The following is a 25,523-nucleotide window of genomic DNA, read 5'->3' on the forward strand; positions in this document are numbered from 1 at the left end:
TCCTTCCGCCTCAACCTTCCAAGTAGCTGGAACTACAGGCATGCACTACCATGCCTGGCTGATTTTTTGATTTATTGTAGAGATGAGGTCTCGCTGCCCAGGCGGGTCTCGAACCCACGGGCTCAGGCAATCCACTCACCTCAGCCTCCCAAAGGCGAGGGATTACAGGCTGAGCCACCGAGTCCGGCCCCTTCTCTTTTTTTAACAGTTTTATTGAGATGTGATTTTACATGTAATATATTTAAACTGTACAAATCAGTGGATTTTAGTATATCTGCAGAGTTGTGTGACTATCACAACCTAACGTTTCCAGAAAGAATCCTTCTATTCTCTGCTTGTCGTCCCCCAGATTCCCCGCCCTAGGCTAGCACTGACCCACCTTCTGTCTCTCTAGATCTGCCTAAACTAGACATTTCACATCCATGAAATCCTACGACATGTGAGCTTCTGGGACTGGCTTCTTTCATTCACAATGTTTTTGTGGCTTATCTGTGTTGTAGCATGTATTGGTACTTCATTTCTTTTTATTGCCAAATAAAGTTCCCTGGTATGGAGCATCTTATTTATTCATTTCTAATTGTTGAAGACTTAGGTTGCTTCCACTTTTTGGCTGTTACATATAATGCCACCATAATATCTGTGTAAAAGGTTTTTTTGTGGGCATATATATATTTTTTTCTCTTGGACATATATCTAAGATTTAAATTGCTGGGCTGAATAGTAACTTTATGTTGAACTGTTTGAGGAACTGCCAAACTGTTTTCCAAAGTAGCTGTAGCACTTTACGTTCCCACCCACAGTGCATGAGAGTATCAATTTTTTTGTTTGAATTGGAATCTCACTCTGTTGCCCAGACTAGAGGGCAGTGGCATGCTCATGACTACTGTAGTCTTGACCTGCTAGACTCAGGTGATCCTTCTGCCTCAGCCTTCCAAGTAGCTGGAACTGCAGGTGCAAGTCACCACACCTAGCTAATTTTTAAATTACTTTTATTTTTACTTTTTTGAGTTGGTGTCTCATTCCGTTTCCCAGGCTGGAGTGCAGTGGCATGCCCACGGCCACCCCAGTGGCAACCTGCTGGGCTCCAGCGATCCTTACGCCTCAGCCTTCCAAGTAGCTGGAACTACAGGCACACGCTACCATGCCTGGCTAATTTTTTGATTTATTGTAGATATGAGTTCTTACCATGTTGCCCAGGCTGGTCTCGAACCCGTGGGCTCAGACAATCCTCTTGCCTTTTCTCCTAAAGTGCTGGGATTACAGGCTTGAGCCACTGCCCTGGCCTAATTTTTTAATTTTTTGTAGAGATGAGGTCTCGCCAAGTTGCCCAGGCTGATCTCGAATCTTGGACCCCTAGGTTCAGGCAGTCCTCTCTCTTTTGACTCCAAAAGTGCTGGGATTATAGGCGTGAGCCATTGCACTTGGCAAGAGTTCCAGTTTCCTGCAGTCTCACCAACACTTGTTATTGTCAGTCTTTTTGATTGGTGCCATCCTAGTAGGTTGAAGTGGTATTTCATTGTGGTTTTGACTTACGTTTCCCTAGTGACTAATGATGCTGAGCACCTTGTCATGTGCTCATTGGCCATTTGTGTATGTCCATTGTAGAAATGCCTACCAGATCCTTTGCTCAAATTTTAATTGGGTCATTTATCTTTTTATTGTTGAGTTTTAAGAATTCTTTATAAGCTGAGCTCGGTGGCTCAGCCTGTAATCCTGTTCCTTTGGGAGGCTGAGGTGAGTGGATTGCCTGAGCCCACGGGTTCGAGACCCGCCTGGGCAACTTGGTGAGACCTCATCTCTACAATAAATCAAAAATTAGCCAGGCGTGGTAGCGCGTGCCTGTAGTTCCAGCTACTTGGAAGACTGAGGCGGAAGGATCGCCGGAGCCCAGCAGGTCAAGGCTGCGGTGGCCGGGAGCGGCCACTGCACTCCAGTCTGGGCGACAGAGTGAGACTCCAACTCAAAAAAAAAAAAAGAATTCTTTATATATATTCTGGATACTAGTTCTTTTCAGGTACATGATTTTTAAATATCTTCTACCATACTATGTGTTATCCTTTCACTGTCTTGATGGGGTCGTTTGAAGCACAGTGTTTAATTTTGATGAGCGCCAGTTGTTCTTTCTTCTGTCAACATTTTCGTTCTTTATCTAAGAAATCATTGCCTAGCCCAAGTTCGTGAAGATATTTACTCCAATGTTTTATGCTAGAAGTTTTTAGTTTTAGCTCTTGCATCATGTAAGTCTATGATTTATTTTGAGTTAATTTTTGTGTGTCATGTGAAGCAGAGGTCCAAATTCATTCTTTTTTCTTTTTTTTTTTTTTTTTGAGTCAAGGTCTCCCTCTTTTGCCCTGGCTGGAGTACAGTGGCATGATCATGGCTCACCACAGTGTCCTTGGCCTCCTGGGCTCAGGCGATCCTTCCATCTCAGCCTCCCCAGTAGTTGGGACTACAGGTGCATACCACCACACCTGGCTGAGGCTATTTTTTTGTAGAGATAAGGTTTCACTGTGTTGTCTAGGCTGGTCTTGAACTCCTGGGCTCAAGCAGTCCTTCCACTTTGGCCTTCCAGAGTGCTGGTATCACAGGCGTGAGTCGTTGCTCCCACCTGAATTACTATGAAGTTTTTCATAATAAAAGTTTGTTGAAAGAGCCTTTGTTTCCTTGTGTTTTGAAAATAATGTGTTAAAAACCCTCTGACGCTTTTATGTTCAAGTATACTCTCTTACCATGGGATAGTTTGCTGATGTGTAGATGGTGGGATCTGGGTGGAAACTTGTCTTCGAACGTGTTTTATTCTAAAAACATAAAAAATCTTTACTGAGCAATCCCCTTGGATCCCCTGCCACTCTGGGAACTTTTCTGTTCTCTCAATAAATCCTGCTTCCAAAAAAAAATCTTTACTAATAGGATTATTTCCTTAGCTTGGTTATGAAAAGGGAATTAAAATAAGCTATTTGTTGGGAAGAGTCATTAGTTTACGTTTTGACTGTAGAACTTTTGTTTATGACAACTTGCCTATCACCAGTTCCTTGGAAAAGTGACTTACTGTTATGAAATAAATCAAGAAATTCCAAGAATGGGTCCTGTGACCTTTGACTTGAGGCCCATGTTTGAAAGCCATTTATTTTCCTTGTTTTCAATATCTTATCAATAGGGTTGGCAGATCATTTCTTTTCTTTTCTTTCTTTTTTTTTTTAGTCAGGGTCTCATTCTGTCACCCATGCTGGTGGTGCAATCACAGCTCATGGCAGCCTTGACCACCTAGGCTCACATGATTCTCCTGCCTCAGCCTCCTAAGTAGCTGGGTTACAGGTAGGACCCACCATACCCAGCTGATTGTTTTAATTTTTTTGTAGAGACAAGGTCTCATTATGTTGCCCAGGTTGGTCTCAATCTCCCAGGCTCAAGCAATCCTCCTGCCTTGGCCTCCTAGAGTGCTTGGATCACAGACTTAAGCCACTGCATCTGGTTGCAGGTCATTTCTGATTGACAGTCACATATGCCTCTTAATGAATCATGCAGTCAGCTATTCTAGAGGGTGACTGCCCCAAAGTTAATTTCATGTACTATTGTGAGACCTTTTTAAACTACCCTCCCCCCCAAACTTGAGAGAGATCTGTCCAGCAGTTTGGTAGCAGATAGAAATAAACCTTACTGATCTGGATGGATTAGGGTTTTCCTCACCTGTGGTTAACAGATTAAGTCATTATTTTTGCTATTTTAGTTAAAAACGAAACACAAGTTAATTATAGCATTCAATTTACTTTTGTATAATTTGAAGTTTTTCATAATAAAAGTTTTAAAGCAGTACACAGTGCATAGGTGACTGTCTTGAATAGGACCCTGAAAGCTGTCTGTGTGTTTGTGGTTGACTTTGAAGTTGATCTCTCTGGCTCATCTTCCAGATTCCACTGACCTCTGTTCGCCTTTTCTCTTCAGGTAACGTACGCGGCCAGGGACGCCCAGATTTCAGTGGCTCTCTTTCTTCATCTTCTTGGATACCCTTTCTCTAGGAATTCACCCATCGCAAAAAACGGTGACCACAGTGGCTGGAGAAAAGCCTTGGAGAAATGTCAGGATGTGGTTGACAAACCCTTTCGAAGCAAAGGAATTAGTGGCTTGGGAGAAGAGGTTCAAGGGGAGGCAGCCGAGTCTCAGCAGAAGACCAGAAGTAAGAAGTCTAAGGCCGATGGAGGGGCATCCAGCAACCACCAGGGGAGAGACCCCCGGAAGCACAGACGGAAGCCCCTGGGGGTGGGCTACTCTGCCAGGTAACGGAGCTGCTCCGTCCTCAAAGCCTTAGCAGAGGGCGAGATATTCCCCACTCTGGAATGTGTGGCCAGGGGTAGAGGCTCCAAGCTCATTGCCCTCTCCTTTCCCTCGGAGACGTTTGGATCAGCCTTTGCTTTATTTGTGTGCGTTTCAGCTTATCCTCTTCTTTTACTTTCTCATTTTATTCTTATATATTTTAATTTGAGTTGGAGTCTCATTCTGTTGCCCAGGCTGGAGTACAGTGGCACGATCACAGCTCATGGCAGCCTCGACCTCCTGGGCTCAGGCACCATCGTGGTTACTGCAGACTTGATCACAATTTCCGCAGCCTTGATCATGGTTACCACAGTCTAATCCTACTGGGCTCTGGCGAGCCTTCCACCTTAGCCTTCCAAGTAATTGGAACTACAGGCACATGCCACCGTACCCTATGGATTTTTTGATTTATTGTAGAGACTAGGTCTCACCAAGTTGCCGAGGCTGATCTCGAACCCTTGAGTTCAGGCAGTCCTCTCTCCTTGGCCTCCCAAAGTGCTGGAATTATAGGCATGAGCCATGGCACCTGGTTTACTTTTTTATTTTTTGACAGAGTGGAAATGAGGAGAGCATGGCTTAACTTTGCCTCTGACCCTGCTGTGGTGTTAGGCCTGAAACTACTCCAGCTGTGAGTGGATGTGTAGCTAGCATTCTTTGCTTGCTAAGGATAGCCATGGATGAGTAGCACGAGGGGTTTCTTGCTTATCAGGAGAAACATGTCCTCTGGGCTCTGTTCATGTGGTATTTGGTCATTTAGAGTGAGAGCCACTCTAAGGAAGTGTTAGTGTCCAACCAGTGAAAGTGTCCTGTACAACTCATATCTTGACATAGGAAGATGACTAGTCAACTCTTAGATGTTTGGCCCAGTATAAAGTGCCTTAGGACCAGGAGGAGTCCATTGAAGGGAGTATTCCACGTGAGCCAGAGATAAATCCCTGTGACCCTCATACTATGGATTGAGCTTCTAGATTTTAGCTTACTTTGTTTAACGTAGTGATTGGTGGCTGTCTTACTCTGCTCCTGCTGCGTTCACAGCGGAGCTATGCTAACACCTCCCAGCTTGCCCCTCACATCCCATCTGCAAGTGTGAAGACAGAGGCGTGAACAAGTTCATTCTTAGTTGTGTCTCCTGGCCCAGCGCAGGCTGAGGGTGAAACATGGTTTCCTCCTTTTTTGTTTCCCCATGGTCGGTCTGTCTGACCCTGGTGTTGAGAATAGTTGAACCCCTCAGAGGAGAGTGGGATGGCAGCGACACCTCGACCTGTACAAACTTTCCAGCTGAGCTTGCCCTGTCTCTTCCCTGTAGGAAGTCACCACTTTATGATAACTGCTTCCTCCACGCCCCTGATGGACAGCCCCTCTGCACTTGTGATCGCAGGAAAGCTCAGTGGTACCTGGACAAAGGCATTGGAGGTGTGAGGTTCAACTATTGTGGTATATCTGCAATTAGGTGCATGTAGGAACTGGCCAGGGTGGGGCGAGGAAGGGGGAGGGACAGAGGAGGCAGGAAGACTGTGAGCCACGTGGTATTGGGCAGTCACAGTCAGAAACAGTGTCCTCTGCCAGGATACATCAGAGAGCAGTGATGGTGTTGCAGATTTCCTGAGGTGGGGGTGGGACAAGGAGAGCAGCCAGCTGCTAACACTTCTTCCTCTCCCCAAGAGCTGGTGAGCGAAGAGCCGTTTGTGGTGAAGCTGCAGTTTGAACCTGCGGGAAGGCCAGATTCACCAGGAGACTATTATCTGATGGTTAAAGAGAACCTGTGCGTTGTATGTGGCAAGAGGGACTCCTACATCCGGTGAGTGTGTGGGGGGGCTGCCCTCTTTGGCCTCTGGTGGAACTGCCGTTGGAGGCAGAGAGAGCCTCAGAGGCCAGGCAGCTGGTGGTCTGCTTTAGCTGAGCCTTGTCTGACGGGGCTTCCCCAAGGGCTTGACACCGCCTGGCCTTGCTGTTGTGGCCTTACGCCTCCTGAGCCGTGACTTTTCTCACTAGCAGTCTGCAAAAACCATCTAGGGTTCAGTGGGTCAGGGAAAAAACTGCAGTCTGCAAGAGTGGGTCCCTTCCGAGGACAGTTCCTCAGCCACAGTGACCTTCCTGCAGTGGCACACAGGCTTTCTGAGCCTCTGTGTTTCCAAGAGTATCGGGTGGCCCGATACTGCCCTGTGCTGTGATACTGATTCCTGTCAGACCTTCCTTGAGGGGCTGCTTGGCCTGAGCACCCAGACCTGGCCTTCCCCCGGCCTCTGTGGAGTCATTTACACTCCTTCTTTCTTCCCCTGCAAGTGAAACAACTTTTGTTGCTGCCAAAGATTTTTCCTGAGAGCTTCATTCTCCTTGGAAAATCACAGAGGGCCCTGGAGAGCCAGGGAAGTGGTGTCACAGGAGAGGGTTCCTCCCATGAAGGAAGTCAGTCTTTTCAGGGTACCAGGCTTTTCTGAGAGTTGTTTCTAGATGTCAAAGGCCATTCGAATGCCTTTTCATTTCTCTGAGACTTTTCCTTTGGGAACATGGCCTTCTCAAAGGTTGTAATTAACCTGGCTTTCATTGAGGCCTAGCAGCAGGTGGTCTGTACTCACTTCAGGGTGAGGGAAGCCTAAAGCACAGGTGGGAACTCCAGGGTGCAGGTGGGAACCCCAGGCACAGATGGGGACCCAGGGCACAGGTGGGGAGCCTTAGTTCATGGGTGGGAGCCCTGAGCATGGGTGGGGGGCCCCAGGCACAGGCGGGAGCTCCAGGGCACATGTGGGAGCCTAAGGCATAGGCTCGAAGCTAAGGCACAGGTGGGGCTGATAGACAGTATTGCCTTTATGTCGTCTGTGTTGGATGGTGGTGCCCAAGCCTTCTCTGTCACGTTTGAGCCTGAGTGAGCATCGCAGTAGCCCGTCTGCTGCTCCGTGGGTGCTGTGCCCTAAGCAAATGAGCCCTGCTTTCTGGGTGGACATGTTTTAGGAAGAATGTGATTCCACATGAGTACCGGAAGCATTTTCCTGTCGAGATGAAGGACCACAACTCCCACGACGTGCTGCTGCTCTGCACCTCCTGCCATGCCATCTCCAACTACTATGACAACCACCTGAAGCAGCAGCTGTCCCGGGAGTTCCAGGCACCCATCGGCTCTGAGGAGGGCTTGCGCCTGCTGGACGACCCTGAGCGCCGTCAGGTGCGCTCTGGGGCCCGGGCCCTGCTCAACGCGGAGAGCCTGCCTGCTCCCCGCAAGGAGGAGCTGCTTGGGGCACTCAGAGAGTTTTATGGCACAGACACGGTCACAGCTGAGATGCTCCAAGAGGCCGCCAGCCTGGAGACCAGGTACAGTTTGCAGTTTTGGTTGGAGAAGGGACTGGAGAGTGGCCCAGGGACACCAGCCCTCACTAGCGTATGAGGATGCTTGCCAGGGTGGGGCATGTGTGGACTTGGGTGCAGTGTCCAGCCTCGTGCTTGCCTGTTAGGGGTTTGATGGTCTAGGATACCCTGGGGGTGAGGGAGAGAGTGTCCTCTCCATAGGAAGCTTGCCTTGTGAGGTGTCTGCCCTTGACCCTCCAAGGTCAACTGTGTAGCTCTCGTCAGCTTCGTGACTAGCGTGAGTGTGCAGGGGCCACAGAGTTGGCCATATCATCCTGGGCAGGGGACGTGAATCCTAAAGTCAGCATGTGAGATGGGCTAAGAACCTGGCAACACTCTCAGATCTCTGGTGTTTCCCATGAAGTGCAGTGCAGTCGTCCTTCAGTGTTGGTGGGGACTTGGCTCCCAGACCTTCCTTGGATACCGGAATCCACTGATGCTCAAGTCCCTGGAATGAGATGGTATGGTGTTTGCATATACCCTGTGTACACCTTCCTCCATACTTTCAGTCAGCTCTAGGTTACTTCTACCTCATACAATTCAAATGTCACATAAGTGGTTGTTATGCTCTGTGGTTTATGGAATAATGACAAGGAAAAAAGTCTACGTGTTCAGTACAGATGCTTTTTTTTTCTGGCTATTTTTGATGCAGAGTTGGTTGAATCCACAGATGCAGAACCGTGAGTACAGAAGGCTGGCTGTGTGTGCAGTTTGCACCTCTGATTTGACATAGGTCTGTGAACACTGCGACCACAGGACATATGGCCCCATCTCACCTGGCCTCTGGGGTATTGGCCCACCAGATGGGATGCTAGCAACATTATTGTTACTATTTGAATCGTTTTCTCTTTTTTCCTTCCTTCCTTGCTTTCTCCCTCCTTCCCAGTGAGTACTTGGTTGAATTCACTTGCCATGACTCAGTGTTGCAATATGAGAAGACTATAAGCTCTTAGGTCCTGAGGAATGAATGGGTGTGAGGCTCGGGCGATGATAACTGTAGGCAACAGTGCATTGCTTCCCAAATGTCTCTTTTTTCAATAGTAATAGGGGCTGTAATAATTGAACTGATAAGTTCAAAACCCTGATAGTGATGTTGATTGCCATAGGGTTTTTGTTACCAGTAAAAAACAAAAAATAAAAACTTTGATGAAAGGAACAATTTAAAAAAAGTCATGCTACTGTCCCATCACAAATACTGCAAATATTTTTATTTAATTTAATTAATTAATTTATTTATTTTGAGTTGGAGTCTCACTCTGTCACCCAGACTGGAGTGCAGTGGCCACTCCCGGCCACTGCAGCCTCGACCTGCTGGGCTCCGGCAATCCTTCCGCCTCAGCCTTCCAAGTAGCCGAAATTACAGGCATGTGCTACCACGCCTGGCTGATTTTTTGATTTATTGTAGAGATGAGGTCTTGCTGCCCAGGCAGGTCTCGAACCCACGGGCTCAGGCAATCCACTCACCTTAGCCTCCCAAAGGAGCGGGATTACAGGCTGAGCCACCGAGCCCAGCTTACTGCAAATATTTTTATACTGCATCTTGCAGTGTCAAACCAATGAACTTCACATGAATTACCTTAATTATTTCTTATGACTACCTGAAGAGGTAGAATTTAGGTTTCATACTGATTAACTGTTAATATTATGTCTCGCATTTAAAAATATCTTTCAACATTTAAAAAATTTATGATTGACTTTTAACCTCATAACTATTCTGTGAGGTTCTAGAATAGATATTATTTTCCAAGTGTTTGATTAGTTATCCTGAGGTTAAAATTAAGTAACTTGCCAAGGTTATATTACAGATTAGTGAGATGCTCCTTTAACCAGTTCCCAAGTATGTTTTCTGAGGCAGCTGAACCTCCCCTGACAGTCACAAGCCTTTCTCATGCATCCATCTTGCTGAATTGGGTGAATGGATGCAGGACAGCTGCTTGGAGACCCATAGGCAAGTGGGTGGGCAGCTCAGGAGCCAGGTAATAAGATATCCCCAGGTACCCCGAGAGCAGTGACACTGTCAGACTGACAGGGCCAGGAGGAGGATTAGAAGTGGGAGCAGAGGAGTCTGTGGGCAGGGCACTTCCTTGAGGAAGGTTGCCTTTGTTCATAGAAGGTGTCAGCTCTGTTCACATGGCATCAGAGTGTTTCCGAGGCCTCCCTGTGTGGTTAGGAAGGAGGCAGGGGTCTGTCTTCTCATTCAGCGGCACCTCCCAGCCACATTTCATGGTGCCTGAAACCCATGAAACGTGGTTCCTCATGTGAAATACTCAGGTATTAAACTGTGATATGGAGGCAGAACTTGTGGGTGATTTAACAGCCTCATGGAAATACGGAGTATGCTTCAGAATGAGTAACATAAAAGAGGGGTGAGCTGGGTACTGGTAATCTTGGGAGAACTATGAGACCAGCATGCCTCCCCCATTGTCAGCTAGATGGGAGGGCCCTTGATGGGGGCTGAGCCTGGTCCCGTGGCTGCCCCTAAGCCCTGCTCAGAGCCGCAAGGCCTTCTGTCACATTGTAAGCCTGTGCTCGTTCTCAGAGGTGAGAAACCAGGTGTTTTGAACACATTAAAGTAATCGACCCAATAGGAGTCTTAGAACCTCCCAGAACTCCTGCTGAGTTGGGGCCTGCAGTGCCACCTCCTGCACTTGCCTCCTTCAGACCCTTTCCTTCCTGTCTTGGCAGGATTTCCAATGAGAACTACGTTCCCCACGGCCTGAAGGTGGTGCAGTGCCATGCCCGCGGCGGGCTGCGCTCCCTCATGCGCCTGGAGAGCCGCTGGCGCCAGCACTTCCTGGACTCCATGCAGCCCAGGCACCTGCCCCAGCAGTGGTCGGTGGACCATAACCACCAGAAGCTGCTCCGGAAGTTTGGAGAGGACTGTCCCATCCAGCTGTCATGACATCCCAGCTGGGGCAGGGAGACTGGACCCAGGCCGACGTGGCACCTCTTCCTGTTGCCTGCATCACTAGTTGTCCGGACCAGGTGACACCACCTGGAGCATTGCCCTGCACTGATTCCCGGGTGCTGCTGGTGGAGCAGGGTTGCTGTTTTAAGGGCATGTGTGATTTGGGATTTTAACTGGGTAGGGTCTTTTTTTCTTCCTCTCTTATTTTGTCTTTGTGGACAAAAGAGGTCCTGGCCTTTATTTTTACTCCCTTTCTTCTATTTTCCCTGGGCAGAGGAAGAATGAAGAATTTTCCCTGAACTGACTGGTCAATACTTCCTGAAAAGGTTTTTAATGCATCTCTTCCCTGTCATTCCATAGGTTCGTGTCTGGGAGAAGGAGTCCAGTGGATTAGGAGAGATTAGGAGGAGAGAAAGACTTCTTGGGGCTGGAGAAGTGAGCGAGGGCTCAGATTCATTTCCTCGAATGGCCGTTTTCTGGCCTAGTGTGCCCTGTAACTCACCGGCTGGAGCCATGCAGTCTGCCAGCCTCAGCTGATTTTAGTCTTGAAAATGCTCCTGCCTTTGCTCATCCAGGGCCGAATGGGGAAGTCCTGCCTGTGCCGCCACCCTGACCTGGGGTAGCCTTCTCTGGAAACAGGCCTTGGAGCTGGGTGGGGCGGAGGAGCACAAACCTCACCTCCCATAGGTCGTGGAGGCCTGGCCTGGTTCCCCGCAGTGCTGTTTGCTGTTGGCTCCTTCCTCTCCTGCCCCAGGTTTCTAGCTTAGTCCTCTCTGAGGGAAAGACGACCTTTGCTCAGAATCACTGTCAGCTCCCCTGTGTGCTGTGCTTATCAGGTGTGCAGTGCTGGTCCCACCTAAGCACTTAGTTGGCTGCCAGGGTCACCTGGTCAGGTTGTGTCATGAAGGCTTCTCCATCTCCTCTGAAGCCTGGACCCCAAGATTAACCAGACACACCCAGTGTTCAAGAGGGGATACAACTTCATTTTTGAGAAGGCCAGGCTGCCACTTTGAGTGTGAGACCAACTTGCTTATGATAAGTTTTTTTCTAAAGTATTAGGAAAACTTTATTTTACAAGATTTTAACAAGCTTACAAAAGAATTTTATGAGCAGAATCCAACAAGAGCTCTATTTTAGAATTGTGCCCAGCTAGCAATGGTTGCTCTAACATTGATAAATAAAACTTCTAAGCACAAGGCTCACTGATTGGAAATGTGGAACCTTTCTCCATGACTATAAAATCGAGGAGTATTCCAGGGGGAGGGGATGTCTACCCTAAGGTCCCTGCTGTGGCAGTGCCATGGTGTGTGTATACGGTGTAGAACACACGGCCACTGCAGCTATCATGGTGACCTGCAAGCTGGTGAGCTCATCCTGTGTTTCACCTTGTTGCCCTCTCATTCCCATTTGTCTTCAAGCAGGCAACTCTGGAATTTCATCTGGAAATCCTTGTAAGCAAATAGAACCAGCCACTTTGGGGCATGTGTGTTCACTGTGGTAGGCTATGGTGGGGTCTGGCCCCTGGCTGTGTTCTTTGGACACCATGGGAATGGATGGGGCATCTGAGACTTGGTCGTGGCAATTGTCAGTCTTGCCACAAGGTGGCACTCGGAGATTAGTTCTTTATATCCTCTTGAGAAGTAAGTGCCCACGTAAGCGCCCACGGTTACTGAATATAACTCATGATTTACGTTTTAAAATTTGCATAGCTGATTTCAGTCATTTTGATAGCTTGACAAGACAACCTTTCCCTTTGAAATGAAGGTAGGGCTGCTGCTTTCTTGCTCCCTCTGATCCATGTGCTAGGAGGTAAGAAACATGAGGTCATTGGTGGTGCCATGGTGGCCATGGGGAGAGGACCGTGTTTCCAGCAGACCTTCCTGCAAGGCCCAGTGAAATAGAGCCAGCAGCAGGGTGGGGGAAGTGCTGGGCCATGTCCATCAGATTTCTCACCCTTTCAGAAGATCGGTAGATCAGAAAATGGGTAGATCAGAATCTTTATTCTCTGAGTCTACCCTGAACTTTAGCAGCCAGTTGGAGTCTCACTCTGTCGCCCAGACTGGAGTGCAGTGGCATGCTCCTCGTCGCAGCTTCGACCTGCTGGGCTCCGGCGATCTTTCCGCCTCAGCCTTCCAAGTAGCCAGAACTACAGGTGCATGCTACCACGCCTGGCTAATTTTTGATTTATTGTAGAGACTAGTTCTTGCCAGGTTGCCTGGGTGGGTCTCGAACCTGCGGGCTCAGGCAATCCACTTGCCTCTGCCTCCCAAAGTGCTGGGATTATGGACTGAGCCACTGAGTTGCCATCTTAAGTGAGAAGCTTTAGGGGAGGCATATTTTAAAATGAATACTTATTTTTTTCTGATATAAAAGTAGCATGTGTTCATTAGAGAAGAGTCTGAAGAAAGAATACAAATCATCCATCTTCCTTCCATCTGGGACAGAGCTACCTTTGCTATTATATTTATGAGTTTCCTTTCAGTATTTAAAAATGCCTGTGATATGTGCAATATTTATTTAAACAAAACTGAGGGCCATATGTCTATACAGGTTGATGTCCCGATTTTTCCCCTCATTTAATGTGGTGTCACAGGTCATTTCCTGTGTCTTTAAGTCTTTGAAAATGGATTTCTCCTTTTTTTTGAGTCAATATCTCACTCTGTCACCCAAGCTGGAGTGCAGTGGCACAGTCACGGCTCACTGCAGCCTCAAAATCCTGGGCTCAAACAATCCTCCCTCTTTGGCCTCCCATGTAGCTGGGACTACAGGCACATGCCACCATACCTGGCTAACTTTTTTTTTCATTTATTTATTATAGAGACGAAGTCTTGTTATGTTGCCCAGGCTGGTCTTGAACACTTGGGCTCAAGTGATCCTTCCACCTCAGCTTCCCAAAGAGCTGAGATTACAGGCGTGAGCCACCACACCCGGTGATTAGTGACTCTGCCTTCCTTTGTCCATTGCCCACACTGTCAGAAGCCTTGACTGTTAGATTCTTCATTACTCACCAGTGACGCTGTGAGCAACCTTCCTGTGTGTATCTCTTGAACTCTATTTCAGTAATTTCTTTAGAGTAGAGCCCTAGACACTGCCTGTGTGGAGGGGGACTCCCATTGCTGGAGTGGATGCAAATCGAAGCCACTATCCAGGAATGGAATGCTCTCTGAGACCATCAGCTCTGGTGTCTGGGCAGTCACCGAGCTTCTGTGTGGCCAGCAGTGAGCACAGTGTCCCAGAGAGGGCCTCTCCATGCGTTCCTCATCATGGCACACGTGGGCCCTGGACCTCTGCCTGCTTCCTTTCTGTCCCCCAGCCTCACCACCCTGCCTCCCCCTTGTCAGCACTGGGTTTTGGAAACACTGTTTACTTTAAAAGAAAACTGTAAAAGAAATCTGAATTAAAAATAAAATTTTAATATTTCAAGTAAAGGATACAGACAGACTTTGTCTCCCTGCTAGGTAAGCAATGAGTGATTTGCCACCTAGAAGTGAGCATGGCTCCATGTTCAGAGATTTGTTACCACTTAGGAGTGCAGCTGTAAGTTACTTACTCTTATTCATGTCATGGAAGGAGAGCAATGATAAAATGTGTTCTGTTGAAATGAAGCCACTTTAATTCCTCGTTTTAGATTCTTAGGAAGCGTTTTAGACTCTTAGAAAGCCAGCAGGCAGAAAGCGCTTTTGTTCACCTTCCTACCCTGCCTGCTAGTTTGTGGCCCTGACGATCTGACTATAAGTTAGATTCTCAGTTCACCTGCCTTTCTGAGTGTTCCGTTCACTTACCCTTTCTTCCTTTTCTTTCTTCATTTTGTTTAAACCTTTTAAGAGGGATCAGTTTTTGAAAGGAGATATTTTTTCAGTTTGCTAGTTTACTAATGATTAGGTATTTTATTTTATTTTTTGAGTTGGAATCTCACTCTGTTGCCCAGGCTGGAGTGCAGTGGCATGCTTTTGGCCACTACAGCCTCAACCTGCTGGGCTCAGCCGATCCTTCCACCTCAGCCTTCCAAGTAGCTGAAACTCCAGGCATGTGCCACCACACCTGGCTAAATTTTTGGTTTATTGTGCAGACAAGGTCTCAGCAAGTTGCCCAGGCTGATCTCGAACCCTTGGGCTTAGGCAATCCTCTCACCTCTGCCTCCCAAATTACTGGATTATAGGCGTGAGCCACCATGCCTGGCATGATTATGTATTTTAAATGAACTGTCTTTTCATTTTGGTTATTGAAACTGTCTTTTCATTTTGGTTATTGAAACGGTCTTTTCAAGATGGTTATTTTTAGAGTACCAGATCACCCAAGGAATACAGTTAGGGTCAGTTTTTCTTGGCGGACATAAGCTAAAAGAGGGTATAAGAATGAGTCTAATATTATGATTAGCTCTTGATCTGTGTAACATAAAAAGAAATACGTGATCCCCCAAATATTTTATTTTAGAATTCTTTCCAAATGCTTTTCAGGCATTCACCAAGTTTCCCCTTGTGTGAGAGCCCAATACCTTCTGCCTGGCCAGTCCTGTCCCAGTTTTGTAGCCAGTGATGTAGTAGGGCTGACATGTAGCAGCCATATGGCTACCTGGGCCACCATCCTGCAGGGGAGGGGAGAGGTGGTCATTGCTCTGTGTGCTTGAGGCACTTGGCCGTGTGTAAATGCCAGTATATTACTCAGGAAGATGCAAAGTACTGCTTCCTTTTTTTTCTCTTTTATTTCTTGAAATACTACTTTCAACCAATGTCGTTTTCTTTTTCTGATTTATTTACTTATTTTGTGTCAAAGTCTCACTGTGTTGCTCAAACTGGAGTGCAGTGGCACAGTCATTGCAGCCTTGAACTTCTGGGCTCAGGAAGTCCTTCCACCTCAGCCTCCTGAGTAGCTGGGATTACAGGCCTGTGCCACCACACCCAGCTAATTTAAAAAATTTTTTTTGTAGAGAAGAGGTCTTGCTATGTTGCCTAGGCGGGTCTTGAACTCCTGGGCTCAAGCGATCTTCCTGCCTCTGTCTCCCAAAGTACTTAGATTACAGGTGTGAGCCACTGCACCCGGCCTTGATCCTTTTTTTTTTTCCTAACCTGCTTTGTCTGTGGCTAGCTCTGATTGGAGGCCTCTAGTCACTGGACTAAATGGGTAATTATTTGGGAGATAATCAATAACTGACTTCCTCTGCATGGGAATAGAGAATAGTAAAGGACCCAGTGCACGCATCCAGGTTGTACCTTCTTCTGATATAGTGCCTCAAAGGGCATTCCGTGCTCTAACCAAATGGAGGTAGTTAATTTCATACCCTTCAGACTGAACTCAAGACATTTGCCCTCCCTCCAGCTTTCTTATTTGTTATTGTTGTTAATATTTTTTTAGAGATGGGGTCTTTCTCTGTCCAGGCTGGAGTGTGATCATGGCTCACCACAGCCTCCATCTCCTGGGCTCAAGCGATCCCCCCACCTCAGCCTCTGGAGTAACTGGGATTGTTATTAATTCTTGAATTTTTCTCTCTTGCTAGATAAGTAGCCTGTGGCCTTTCTGCCAGCGTATGCTTCAAAAATGTAGAATAAGCATCATTGTGAACATGAAGTGTAGGTCCAGAATGTTCCCAAGGTAGAGCAACTGCTTAATTCTACTTCTTCCCAAAGCTCTCCCTTCTCTGGCTGCAACACGCTGGGGCACTGGGGCTCCGACTCCTCGGGCCCCCAGTGGGTCTCAAAGTCCTAGATAAGAATCAGAAATTGGATCTTGGTGAACCAGAGGGACTGAGAAGAGATGAGATTTAGACTGGCCACGGTGAGTCACGTTTGTAATTTCAGTACTTTGGGAGGCTGAGGCGGGAGGATCACTTGAGCCCAGGAGTTCAAGACCAGCCTGGGCAACATAGCAAGACCTGGTCTCTAAAAAATAAAAAGTAAAAAATAAATGAGATAGAAACATCAGTAGTCTTAAAGGAGTTACATTGGTTTGGTTAGTGGGGCGGGATGGGGTCTTTTCATGGACCTAACTTTCTATTTTTCTTTTTCCTATTCCCAGTCCTGACACATGTTGGAAGATCAGAGAGAAGTGGGCTGGTGACCTGCATTCTATTCCAGCCACCAGCTGTGTGTCCCTCCACAAATCACTTAGCTTTCCAGGGCTCTGTTCTGTAGCTGTAAAATTAGGGGTTTGAATTAGGTGTGCTGCAAGGGCCCCCCTTCCCTGGCTGTGATGCTTTGTCACACACCCCACCATTTCCTCCCATGGCCCTTTCCCCACATGCCGCACCCTTTGCCTTACTGTGCTCTTCTGCCCCACCCCCAGCCTTGGGATCCTGTGCATAAGAGGAAGGGTGAGGAGGCACGTAGGGCGCGCCACATCACGCTCTGGCCTCTTTGAGGGGGAGAAGCCTGTTCTGTCTGTGCCATTGGGGTTCCAGTGCCTTCCTCGCAGGGGTGTCCGGGTGGGGCCCTGGCGTTCTCATATTCCACCCCGTCCAGGATTGAACCATAAAGAGAGAAGGGAGATCTCTGTCCTTACTCATGTTGCCAGAGCTGTAGGTTCAACAAGAGCTGAGTGTCAGTGGAATGAGTGAGGCATGCCAGGGTGGTAGGTGGGAGGATATTGAGGGGAAAGACTGCTTCTGTGAGGAAGAGGGACAGTAAGCATGGAGCATAGAGTTTGAGTAGAATTAGGTACTTTAAAAAGGAAACATTCAACCAGTAAGGAAAAATATTTAACGTTGCCGTCCGTAACTGCCCGAGAAAATCAGCCACATCCACTATGTTTGCACATTTCAATCCTCCCGTGATTCCTGCGATGTGACTGACTCATGGGGAACAGGGTGGGAGCGTCTCTGGAGCCTGTGTCTCATGTAATCCCGCCTTGCCTTGGACTTGGCCTGCCTGTCTGTGCCTTTGTGTCAGCTAGACAGATTTGCACAGTGTGGTGTTTGCATCTCGTAAGCTGCAAAAGACATCTCTCTCTGCACATCCACTTCCTATGACCTGACAGGAAACACTTCTCAACCTATCCCTGTGCTCAGTCTTGGTCCCAAAGTGTAACACAGATTTGTACCAAGTGTGCTTAATGTAGACCTCTTTTCACAGTCCTCACCTGGATGTAGACCTGAGCCCCCACTTCCTACCAAATCGGGGTCCTTTATTGTTGTCATTCCAGAAAAAGTGACCAAAAGGAGGCCACTTAGCCCAGGAGGAGGCTCAGCTACATTTCTCCACCCGCTCCTGGACAGACCCTGAATTCATCTAAAACTCAGCTGTGTCTTGCCCTCTCCCATGGGGCCAGCTGAAGGCCCTGCCAGTTGGCTTGTTTGCTTTTTAATCACAATGTGTGTGCTTGGGCCCGGAGGCTGGGTAGCCTGAGCGATTGCACCCATGGCTTCCCTGAGTTCTTGGACACAATGAGCAGGACCAAAGTTGGCTTAGAAAAGGAACAAGATGACTTGGGGTTAGCTCTTCTCCTTTAAACGTTCTACAAGTGCGAAGCAGTTGGCTGCCAGCTCCCGCTCAAGCCGGCTGTGCAGTCTGACCTTGGCCAAGGCCTTGCCTCATCCTTTCGGCATTTCGGCCTTGTGTTGCGTTGCAGCCATGGAATGCTTAACCAAAAGCACATGCTGTTGCAGTGGGTTCCAAGGGTGCGTTTTTGCAAAAAGATCACATCATGTTGTTTGCCCAAAAAACAGCTTTCTCTGACCCAGTAGCCCAGCAGACCTCTAAGTGGGGATCCTCTCAGTGTTTGTACATGAGGGCTGGGATTCTGTTGTTGTTAGTGGTTCTTTCTTGATGGGCATCGTAATTGGCACACAGCAAAGTACACAAATCTTAAGAGTTCAGCTAAGTGGCTGGGTTTAGTGGCTCAACCTGTAATCCCAGCACATTGGGAGACTGAGGCAAGTGGATTGTCTGAGCCCATGAGTTCGAGACCACCCTGGGCAACTTGGAGAGACCTTATCTCTACGGTAAATCAAAAATGAGCCAGGCATGGTAGCATGCGCCTATAGTTCCGGCTACTTGGAAGGCTGAGGCGGAAGGATCTCCGGAGTCCAACAGGTCGACACTGGGGTAGCGGTGAGTATGCCACTGTACTCCAGCCTGGGCAACAGAGTGAGACTCCAACTCAAAAAAAAAAAAAAGAGTTCAGCTAAGTGAATTCTGACAAGTGGATGCACCCATGTAACCATCATGGCCTGGGGCTTTGAATGTCACATGAAACACTATCCTGATGCTGTATACCTTGGGACTGGGTGGGTGAACATTCATCTAGCTGAAAGTCACTATAAAACAGTCAATCCACTGGGCTCGGTGGCTCAGCCTGTAATCCCGCGCCTTTGGGAGGCTGAGGTGAGTGAATTGCCTGAGCCCACGGGTTCGAGACCCGCCTGGGCAGCGAGACCTCATCTCTACAATAAATAGGAAAAAAATCAGCTGGGTGTGGTGGCACATGCCTGTAATTCCAGCTACTTGGAAGGCTGAGGCTGAAGAATCGCTGGAGCCCAGCAGGCCGAGGCTGCAGTGGCTGGGAGCGGCCACTGCACTCCAGTCTGGGCGACAGAGTGAGACTCCAACTCAAAAAAAAACAACAACAGTCAATCCATGTCAAGGTATGATGAGTCTCTGGCAGTCTGAGCCAGAGAGTGTGCACATCTAGTGGACTTGGTTATTGCAAAGCTTCATGATTTTTTTTTTGAGTCAGGTTCTCTCTCTTGCCCAAGCTGGAGTGCAGTGGCACAATCACAGCTCGCCGCAGCCTCAAACTCCCAGGTTCAAGCAATCCTCCCTCCTCAGCTTCCTGAGTAGCTGGGACTAAAGCGGCACACCACCACACCTGTTTAATTTTCTTGGGTTTTTTTTGTAGAGAGGAAGACTCGATATGTTGCCCAGGCTTTTCTTGGACTCCTGGGCTCCCAAAGCATTGGGACTCAGGTGTGGGCCACCATGCCTACCTCATGATGTTTTTAATGAGTTAATTTTGTAAAAAATAGGTTAATATGTACATATAGTGTGAAGTTCTAAAAAACAACAAAAGGGAAATCTTCCAGTCCATTCCCTTCTTGAAGGTAACTGGTGTTACTATTACGTGTGCATTGTGATCTTCAGAGAGATTGTGTGCGTGGCTGTTTTTTTTTTAAAGTCCCAGGTTTCTTCTTTGCTTGTTAACCAAGAATTATTTCTCCACCCCTGCTCTTCATGTGAACTTCAGGGTCTAGTCTAGGGCATTTATGCAGAAACTTCTGGAATCCTGCAGCCTCCGTAAGACGGATCCTATTTGTCTTATACTGTAAGGCTTACCCTCTGTGTCTATCAGCTGCCTCAGAAGTCCATGTTTTTTGCAGGATTAGCCTCGAATTGACCATTGCTGAAGCTGGGTTTATTATATTGGGCTCTCTACTTTTTAACATGTATTTGAATATTTTCATTAAAAATATTTTTAATACTCAGGTGTGGTGGCTCATGCCTGTAATTCTAGCACTTTGGGAGGCCGAGGCCAGAGGATTGCCTGAGCCTAGGGGTTCAAGACCAGCTTGGATAACTTGGCAGAACCTTGTCTCTACAATAAATAAAAAAAATTAGCCGGACATGGTGGTGCTTGCCTTTGGTTCCAGCTACTTGGAAGGCTGAGGTGGAAGGGCCACCTGAGGCCAGCAGGTCGAGGATGTGGTGGCCATGATTGTGCCTCTACACTCTAGCCTGGGCAACAGAGTGAGACTCCGACTCAAAAAAAAAAAAAGGATATATATATAAACTATATTAAATATATATATATATAAATTCATATTACTTTAGCTGTAGCTCAAGGATCATTTAAGCCCAAGAGTTTGAGGCTGAGGTGAGCCACTGCACTCCAGCCTGGGTGACAGAATGAGACCCCAACTCAAAAACAAAAAAGCCAATATCATGAAGCTTTGTGGTAACCAAGTCCACTGCTAAGCAACCATCTGTGTATGTCATTTGCCTGTTTTAAGGTATTGTGTAATTGCAGCCTATAGGAGAATGTCTAGACAGAGCCCCCCTGCCCTAGCTGTCCAAATCTGACATTCAGATTTCCCAACCCACAGACATGAACGCGGGTAACTCCTTACCATCACAAACGCCCTTCACTTTAGAAACAGAACTGGCCTCACATTTATTGTGGAAAGCCAGCTTCTCTGGCAGGCAGTGTTTGAATTGATTTGTGCACTACGTTTTTCAAGACTATAAATCTCAGGCAGAGCTGAGGGCTCATGCTCAGTCTCATTGAACAGTGTTCTGGACAAATCATGGGCTTCAAGCCAGGGAGGGAGGACCGTTCCTCTCGGAGGACAGGAACCCAAGCTTGCATAGACACATCCCTTGGCTATTCCTCCCAAGCCTGGACCTTCACAGTGCGTTCTCTGTGGCAGGTGGACAAAGAGGCGGGTTCTCTCCAGGTCAGAGCTGCCCGAAGACACAGTCCAGGGGAGGGAGGCCCTTGGTGCTTTTGGATTCTGGTCCCATGGGGCTTCCTGATTTCATTTTCTCCTCTGTGCTCTCTTGTACTCACTTGTCTTGCCGTAATGTCATCACTCAGGGCCAATTGCTTGATCATCATTAGGAATCTTCCCACTGGCCAGGGAGCCCCCGGAAGCCCATCCTTCGAGCAGGTGTCACACCCTGCAGCATGTGCTTCTTGGCAAGCATTACAATGGATGAAGGGAGTCACTGAGACCTTCCCAGGGGAAATGGGTACCACAGGTGGCCTTTGGGACTGTTCATTGTGCCAGAAGGTTCTTGACTGGCTGCTGTGGTGGTGGAAGAGGGGTCATTTGGAATGGGGTGGGACATTCCTGGTGTCCTCCGCAAGGTCCTGATGCAGGAAGGGTTCCCACAGCCTTTGGTGCCAGCCTTTTCTGGGCAGAATGAGGCAAAATGCCCAGTGTGTTTTAAATAGATTCCACGTGCCGCTGCCAAGAAGCCCAGCAGCCTGCCCTCCAACCTCACTCATTTATGTGTCCGTTTTCACACTGCCCTGCATGGGGGGCATCATCAGCCCTTACTAGTTTCAGTGTCTATTCCACTTTGCGTGCTGCTCTTCTTTCCCCAGTGCTGTTTTTCCTCTTGCTCTGTGCCTTTTTGTCCCTGGGAACCTGTCTGTATCCACTCTCTGTCTGCTGCTTGTCTGACTCTGTTGTGACTTCTCAGTTGTCCTCTTGCCCCTGGCTTGCAGGGGGACAGCCCAGGTCCACCCGGGCCTATGTGCAGTCAGGGAGGCAAGAGAGGCCGTGGACACTAGGGCCAGTGACCTGAGGTCAGCAGCTGGTGCTCAGTCCCTCCGGGGCGCCCAGACTGATGCGATAGCACGTGAGCACACTCAGCAGGTTCTTGTAGCTGAGAGAGTTGTAGGGTAACAGAGCACCCATGTGGTCCCCTCCCAGCCTGTCCACAGAGGCCCCTTCCGAGACCCAAGAGTAATTACAGAAGACTTTAACCTTGATGACTGGATTCCCAGTAAGAGGTAATGCAGAAGAAGGAAAGGAACGCTTGTCACCTACTGATGGGCATGGCTGTGTGGATCCTGGGAAGAAGGGTGTGGGTGCAAGTGGAAGGTAGAGGAACCTGCCTTGAGCGATCTCAGCCATGGACAGGTGATGCCAGACTGGAACACGGAGTTCAACGATGGTAATTATCTCCTCGCTGTGTGGCTATGTCATGCGTTAGATGAGTCCTCCAAAGCGGGACCAGAGAAATCAGTGGGGATAGAGGCAACAGGCCAGCACCACCCAAAGCCATCATCTGAAAAGAGGCAGAGGTGGAAGGCTGGGGGCGGCCCCATGTCCTGAGGGGAGCTGGTGTGGATTGGCACCGGAGGAGGCCTGGGAGTGGGGCCTGCCTGGGAGTGGGGCCTGCTGGGTGCTGCGGCCAGCCCTGCAGATGGAGTGGGGGCGGGGTCTTCTCACCACTTGGCTGTAGCCTGTGTGCTTCTAACCTGCTTTATGTTCTTGTCCACAAAGGCTGTCTGTCTTGGGTTTCTCTCTGCTAAAGAACAACCTTCTAAGTGTGGCTCACATGCTGCCTGCATCAGTCTGAGTGCCCGGGCTGGGCTGAGCACTGGCTGCTGACCTCGGGTCGTTGACTCCGGTGTCCACTGCTGTGATGAGCAGCCCCTTCTGCCCCTCCCCTGACCACAGGCAGGCCCGGGTGGGGTTGGGCTGCCCCCTGGCAGGCCAGGGCAAGGGGAGGGCAGGAGGACGAAGGCTGACTGGCTTCCTCGTCTTTGGAAGGAAAAGGCTTGGTCTAGAGAACATATGACTGGATGCCTTCCCCTCCCTCTTCACTAGATTCTTAGACCTTGCCCATCTGGGTGCTGGAGCTATGATGGCCAGCCCCTCATTGGAGCACCCAAACCCAGCCCTTTCCAGCCTGAGAGCCCACCACGCCTCCAGGTTAGTGTGGCCAACCAGGGGACAGGGCTTTGGCCAACCCAGCTGAGAGCAGGGCTTGCCTCAGGAAAGGCCTGGTCTGAAGGCACTTCTGGTTGTGATTCTGCTGGGTCCCCAGGTGCCCTTTCCCCTTCGCTGAGCTGCAGGAAGGCCTGTGGGGGAGAAAGAGAAGGGGGACTTCTCTCTTGCTGGAGAAGATATCAGGTCAAGAGGAATAAATGCACGTGGCAACGAATTCAAAAGGTACCAAGGGACATACAGCGAAGTTTTCTCTCAAGTTCCGCTCCTTGGAGGCATCCCTGAACATACCCATTTCTTGGAAATTCTTCCCCAATTTCTCCTTTGGAGGTCTGCTGTAATCCAGAAGTTCAGATTCTTGGTCCCATGGACAATTTTAAGTGTTTGGATGTGCATGTGAGACCCAGGGGAGTCTGACAGTGTTAACATTGTATCCCAGTTTGTATCCCATCCTTGCAGGGGCAGGGAATTGTTTACATTAAAACAAGCAAGTAGAATCCTCAAGTGCTAGCTTGAAAGGACCATCCAGTTGCTTTTGTGCCAGTGCCCTTTTTTTGTATCATGAGAAAGACCCAGATGAGTGACTTTTCCAGGGTCACTTTGCTGCCCATGGCATGTTGGGAACTAAAACCTAGGCTCCTACCTCCTGGGCATCCCAGTTCCCCAAGAACACACTGACTGCTCCACCTTTGCAAAAATGCACACTTCAGAGGTGGAAAGAAAGGTGTTGAAACGTGGATTTAGAAATTCCCTCCAATGGACACAAATGGGAGGAAAGAGATGGGTAATTCCAGGAAAAGCCTGAATCTGATTTCAACGGAAAGCGAGCATGCACACCGCCTGCTCCCACACAGCCTGGCAGGAGACAGGGCAGAGAGCCCATGATCCTCCCACCCTGCGCCACTTCGGTTGAAAACTCTGCAGCCCTTGGGCCAGTAGCCACTCGGTGGGCATTTTCTTGTGGGGCAGGAGGGAGAAATGTCAATTTAGACAAGCTGACAACCTGTGTGCGGGGAGGATGCACCCGACCATGCCACCATGGAGCTTTGCCATGTCCTACCCCTTGCCAGGAGGAGATGCCCACGATTTACATGCTGTAGGCTGTCAAGGTGGTTCTTAAAACTCCCCCCGTTTTGTCATCAGCTCCAGACACTGTGCAAGACCCAAACCACATGGATGGGCTGAGGATGACTTCCAGGGGTGGCTTTGGCAGTGGGGGACGTGGATCCCCATAGACACTGGGGTGCTGAGAAACAGTAGATTTCCAGGCAGCATGGCTCTGACGTCACCTGCCTCCCGCGTGAACAGCTTTTTCTTCCCGTTCAATTATTTTGACTGGGAAGGGAGTTGAAATTACACTTGAGAATACATCGATGGATATTTTCAGCCCTGTCGAGAGCTTCAAAATACATACTAGTTCTGGGAACTCTGCTTTAATTTCTACAAGGAAAATGGGCACCGTTAGATGAAAGGACACAGAAGGCCAGGACTATGGGTCTCCTTTCAACTCAAATTCTCTTTGGGTCCATCGACACCCCTTTGATCCTGAGCCCAATTTCATTCAAGCCCTACACCCAGGGGTCCATCCTGACATGTGCCAGCTGGCCAGGTCCTTGGAAAAGAAACACGAATTCCTAAGAGCCTGGGTTTAGGGTCTGGCATCAAGGCATTTGACAGAGGCAGGAAAAAATGCCAGCTCTGTCTCTTGGTCTTCACACTAGGCGCCCAGAGGCCCTAGTCTCTGATGACATACCTTGTCTCCCACATCTAGGTGCTGGGTCCATATGCAGCCACCTGGCAGCATGCCGGACCCGTTGTGTTTCTGGCTGTCTCATCCCTCCCCCTCTGGCCCCTCCACTCCTCTGCTGACCTGGGTTTACAGGTGCCTTCCTGGACCAAGCACAGAGAGCTAAGTGCAGTTGCACACACCTCCTGAGTCTGCCCCTCCTCCCCATCGCAGCTCAGAGTCACCTCGTACCCAAGCACTTGTCTCCTGGGCAAGAAATGTGCAGGTGACTCTCAAATCCTGTCTCACACGTCCGCCTCCAGTGGCCACCACGTCCTCCCCCTTCCTTCTGCTTTGGTGTTTCTCCCTGAACCTGGCCCTCAGCGCCTCTTGCGGGGACAATCAGGGTTACTGGGGTCCTTGCTGCTGGTCTTCAGCCTCGCTGACACTGATAAGTGATCCCGTCACTCTTTGTTTTTAAATTCTTGGCTTGCCAGAATACATCCAGATTTCTTTCTTTTTTTTGAGTCAGGGTCTCATTCTGTTACCCAGGCTGGAGTGCAGAGGCACAATCACAGCTTACCATAGCCTCGACTTCCTAAGCTCAGGCAATCCTCCTGCCTCAGCCTCCCAAGTAGCTGGCACTATAGGTATGCACCACCGCTCCTGGATAATCTTTGTAGAAATAATATCTCACTGTGTTGCCCAGGCCAGTCTTGAACGCTTGGGCTCAAGTAGTCCTCCTGCCTCAGCCTCCCAAAGTGCTGGGATAACAGACATGAGCCATCGTGCTCAGCCAACATCCAGATTTCTTACAGAGGCGTCTGTGAGTGAGTCCACGCCTGCCCCCC

General features: G+C 48.8%; 1 protein-coding gene across 1 annotated transcript in view; it reads left to right on the forward strand.

Annotated features, from left to right (window-relative positions):
• The window catches only part of EXD2 (exonuclease 3'-5' domain containing 2), a 38,979-nt gene extending 27,219 nt beyond the window's left edge, over positions 1-11,760 (forward strand). The window contains exons 4-8 of the mRNA XM_008049009.1: positions 3,943-4,274; positions 5,618-5,724; positions 5,974-6,109; positions 7,261-7,617; positions 10,336-11,760. Of these exons, the coding sequence (XP_008047200.1) occupies positions 3,943-4,274; positions 5,618-5,724; positions 5,974-6,109; positions 7,261-7,617; positions 10,336-10,552 (1,149 nt within the window). The 3' untranslated portion in view covers positions 10,553-11,760. The remainder of the gene's footprint in view (positions 1-3,942; positions 4,275-5,617; positions 5,725-5,973; positions 6,110-7,260; positions 7,618-10,335) is intronic.
• Positions 11,761-25,523: the final 13,763 nt, after the last annotated feature.

The sequence above is a fragment of the Carlito syrichta genome, unplaced genomic scaffold (assembly GCF_000164805.1).
Source record: "Carlito syrichta isolate Samal-C Ts95f unplaced genomic scaffold, Tarsius_syrichta-2.0.1 Scaffold130433, whole genome shotgun sequence".
NCBI lineage: Eukaryota > Metazoa > Chordata > Mammalia > Primates > Tarsiidae > Carlito > Carlito syrichta.